Consider the following 3,506-nt stretch of genomic DNA (forward strand, 5'->3'; position numbering starts at 1 on the left):
AAGAGAATCTATAGAGAAAGAGTGTGTGTGTGTTTGGGGATTTTCTCTGTATTGGATATGACGAAAGAATATGAATATAATTGCACCAAATTGATCTACTCACATGCATATATATACTATCACTAATCAAGTTCATTGACTAATAGATTATTATTAATTAACTCTAAACTAACTAATAATTTTGTTATGTTGCATTGCATTATTGTCACCTTTATTATGTATCACTCCACTCACATACAATTGTCACTAGTTGTCACTTGATAATTTCAACACTCTACTTCAAGTTAGATGATGTCAAAATATTCAAAACACTTTAGCCATGCCTAGATAGAACCTCACCCAACTCGTGAAATAAATTATTAACATATCTTGTTAAAAAAAAAATTTCATTACTACATAATTATTGAATTACTCTATTGAAATTTAACGTCCCAAAATTTGAAATTTGTACCGGAGCAACATAATAATTTTAGATTCACTGTAACCTTACAAGTGGGGTTTGAAAAAAATAGAATACACACAAATTTTATCTTCGTAGAAGTTTGAATAGCCGACTACAGAACCTAAACAATAACTTTTGTTCAAATAATATATTGGGTAATGCTAAATGGCTAGAAAATTTAGCCAGAATTTGATCAGAAATTTAAAAAATCTATAATATTTTTTATTTTTAAAATAAATTGATCTTTTTTCCATTTTTTAGTTAAAAAAAATTAAAGTTGAAAGGGTAAAAATATTTTAAAATGTAAAATAACATAGGTAAAATATCATTCTGGCCAAATTCTGACCAAATTTTCATTAAATTTATACACTTTAAATTTAAAATTCAATTTATTAGCCTTTAGAATTGTTAGTAAAAACTTCCAAATCCATAAAGTTATTTTAACTTTCCATTACTCTATAAAATATACTTCCACGGTTTAAAAAATAATGACTTTTTTTTTTAGTCTATTTCAAAAAGAATGATTTTTTTCTTTTTTTGGTAATATTTTAATTTCAATTTGTCACTTGGCATGTTTAAGGCACAAGATTAAAGAGTAATTTTATACGTTTGACATAACTTTAATTTAAAACTACAATATTCAAAAGTTTTCTTCATTTTCTTAAACTCTAAGGCAAATCAAATTAGGTCACTTTTTTTGAAATAAAGAGAATAAATTTTTTTTACAATAAATCTTCATCATTTAAAAAATAAAATTTTAATTATAAAATTAAAATTTGAAAATATCAAATCGAATATTAAATGCGGACGCTGAAAGCTTTTTACGTGTCGAGCGGACCAACGAGCAACAACCACCATCTCTTATGAATTTGAACATAAATAAATAAAGTAGACATAAATCAGGTTATTATTGTGGGGAGAGAGAGTGTGACATTATCGGTGCTTTTAGATATTTGCTTTTTAGTTTTAAAAAAAAAAAAAAAAAATTAATTTGACTTGAAATAAAATTTTAAAAAATAAAATAATTATTAATAATCTAATTTTAAATTAGTTAGGTTAAAACTTAAAAATATTCTTTAATTTTGTGATTGTAAATATGTTATATGAAAATACATAAATTTAAAGTGTTATAAAAAATGAAACGAGATCATTCTTTTTAAAATAGATTAAAATAATATAAATCATTCTTTTAAATTATTGAGGCAATTTCCCTTAAAAATAAAATCAACGTGGAAAACCATAGTACCCAAATTGTGGCCAACGCCCATTTCTCTTTCATGGGCATTCCTCTAGATTACAGGGAAATTTTTTGTTCCAATTAACCCCAAAAATTGATAAGGAAAGAGGAAAAATGGAGGTTGACGGCGTCAGAAGCGGCGATGCTGGGGTGGTTGGAGGCGGAGGAGGAGGAGGAGGAGGGTGTTGCTCCGGGAAGAGAAAAAACGAGAGGGCTTACAAAGGAATAAGGATGAGAAAATGGGGGAAATGGGTTGCTGAAATCCGAGAGCCAAATAAACGGTCGAGGATATGGTTGGGCTCGTATACGACGCCTGTTGCAGCTGCAAGAGCATACGATACAGCTGTTTACTATCTCCGGGGGCCATCGGCCCGGTTAAATTTCCCGGAGCTGTTAGTCGGTGATAGCGGCGAACTCAGTGATTTGTCTGCTGATGCAATTCGTAAGAAGGCTGTTGAAGTAGGTGCTAGAGTTGACGCTATCCAGAGTTCAATGGCTATTTCCGATGATGACGGCGACGGCGATAATCAGCTACGGCGACATGAAAGCCCGGCCCGATTAAAGCCTTGTTGGTTTCAGGAAAAGCCTGATTTAAACTTGAAGCCCGAGCCCGAAGGCCCGGAATTTGATTATTGGTGAGCTGTTTAGGACTGTTTTTATTTTTCTGAATTATTATCTTTTTTCTTTTTTTTAATTTAAATTTTGAGCTTAATATAATCTGAGTACAACTGTACTTATGTTGTAACATGTAAATATAGTCTTTGTCAAATGCAATTTTAGCATTTTTTTTTTTGGGTTTTTTTTTTATAGGAATTCTCCTCATCTATGTTAACAATAAAAAAAAAATTGTAAATATTTGTTTTTTGAATAATTTGAAATATATGATAGGTTGAAATCATAATCAAACGTTGAATGTGAAATTACATGTCCATATATAGGCTAAGATGAACTTTGTGGCTACAAACTCATTTTTTTAATACTAATTAAATAGGAAAAAGAGTCTGAAAAATACTTTAACATTGATCAAAATTGTTGTTACGATATCAAATTTTATGGAGGATCTTTTATCCTTGTACTATTTAATAGTGTATTTTAAAAATGTATATGTGTCTACGTGGACACATTACTATTTATAATTATGCAATATTTATAATGTTCACGTTGACACATATATACCTTTAAAATACATTATTAAATAGTATAGAGAGTAAAATGTCCTTTCCAAAGTTAGGTATGATAACAACAATGTCGACCAAAGTTCAGATATATTTCAGACTTTTTTCCCAATTAAATATCTCTTCTTAAAATAATTGAGATGTATCTAAGTTGATACTCTCTATTTCCCTAATTACTTATCCACTTTTGAATTAACACTGCTATTAAGAAAGCAATTATTGACATAGTGAGTTTACCATTTTACCCCTATTAATTATAAAGTGGATAGATTAAAAATTTAAAATTTTCAAGAAATTCTACCTTTTTCAAAGTAATTAATTGAGGATATAATAGATAAAATTATTTTGTCTTTTCTTGATTTGTCAAAATAGACAAGTAATTAGGAACAATTATAAAAGAAAAAGTGGACAAGTAAGGGAATATTATTTCAAAATAATTTATAAAAAAATTCTAACTTTAATTTCAGTTTTTTCCGAAGTTTGTCCAATTATTGAGATTTGTGCCTCTTTGTTGAGAGTAACCGCAATTTGTTTCGTGAAAAAAACAACAATAGATTGTTTCTTTATAAAAATAATGATGATATTTTGGATATATATTTAGTATGCTTTAATTTGTAATTTGCACTCTTAATATGTGTGTTAACTTTTTACT

General features: G+C 28.4%; 1 protein-coding gene across 1 annotated transcript; it reads left to right on the forward strand.

The window, feature by feature from the left end:
- Positions 1–1,649: 1,649 nt before the first annotated feature.
- LOC102594399 (ethylene-responsive transcription factor ERF011-like) lies at positions 1,650–2,472 on the forward strand. Its single transcript, XM_006361679.2, has one exon. It carries the CDS (start codon positions 1,794–1,796, stop codon positions 2,316–2,318), a length of 525 nt encoding a protein of 174 aa, XP_006361741.1. The 5' UTR covers positions 1,650–1,793; the 3' UTR covers positions 2,319–2,472.
- Positions 2,473–3,506: the final 1,034 nt, after the last annotated feature.

Source organism: Solanum tuberosum, unplaced genomic scaffold (genome assembly GCF_000226075.1).
Source record: "Solanum tuberosum cultivar DM 1-3 516 R44 unplaced genomic scaffold, SolTub_3.0 scf00368, whole genome shotgun sequence".
Classification (NCBI taxonomy): Eukaryota; Viridiplantae; Streptophyta; class Magnoliopsida; order Solanales; family Solanaceae; genus Solanum; species Solanum tuberosum.

What these genes read in the sequence shown, in the direction of transcription:
- LOC102594399 (XM_006361679.2), top strand. Translation starts at nt 1,794, where the DNA reads ATGGAGGTTGACGGCGTCAGAAGCGGCGATGCTGGGGTGGTTGGAGGC.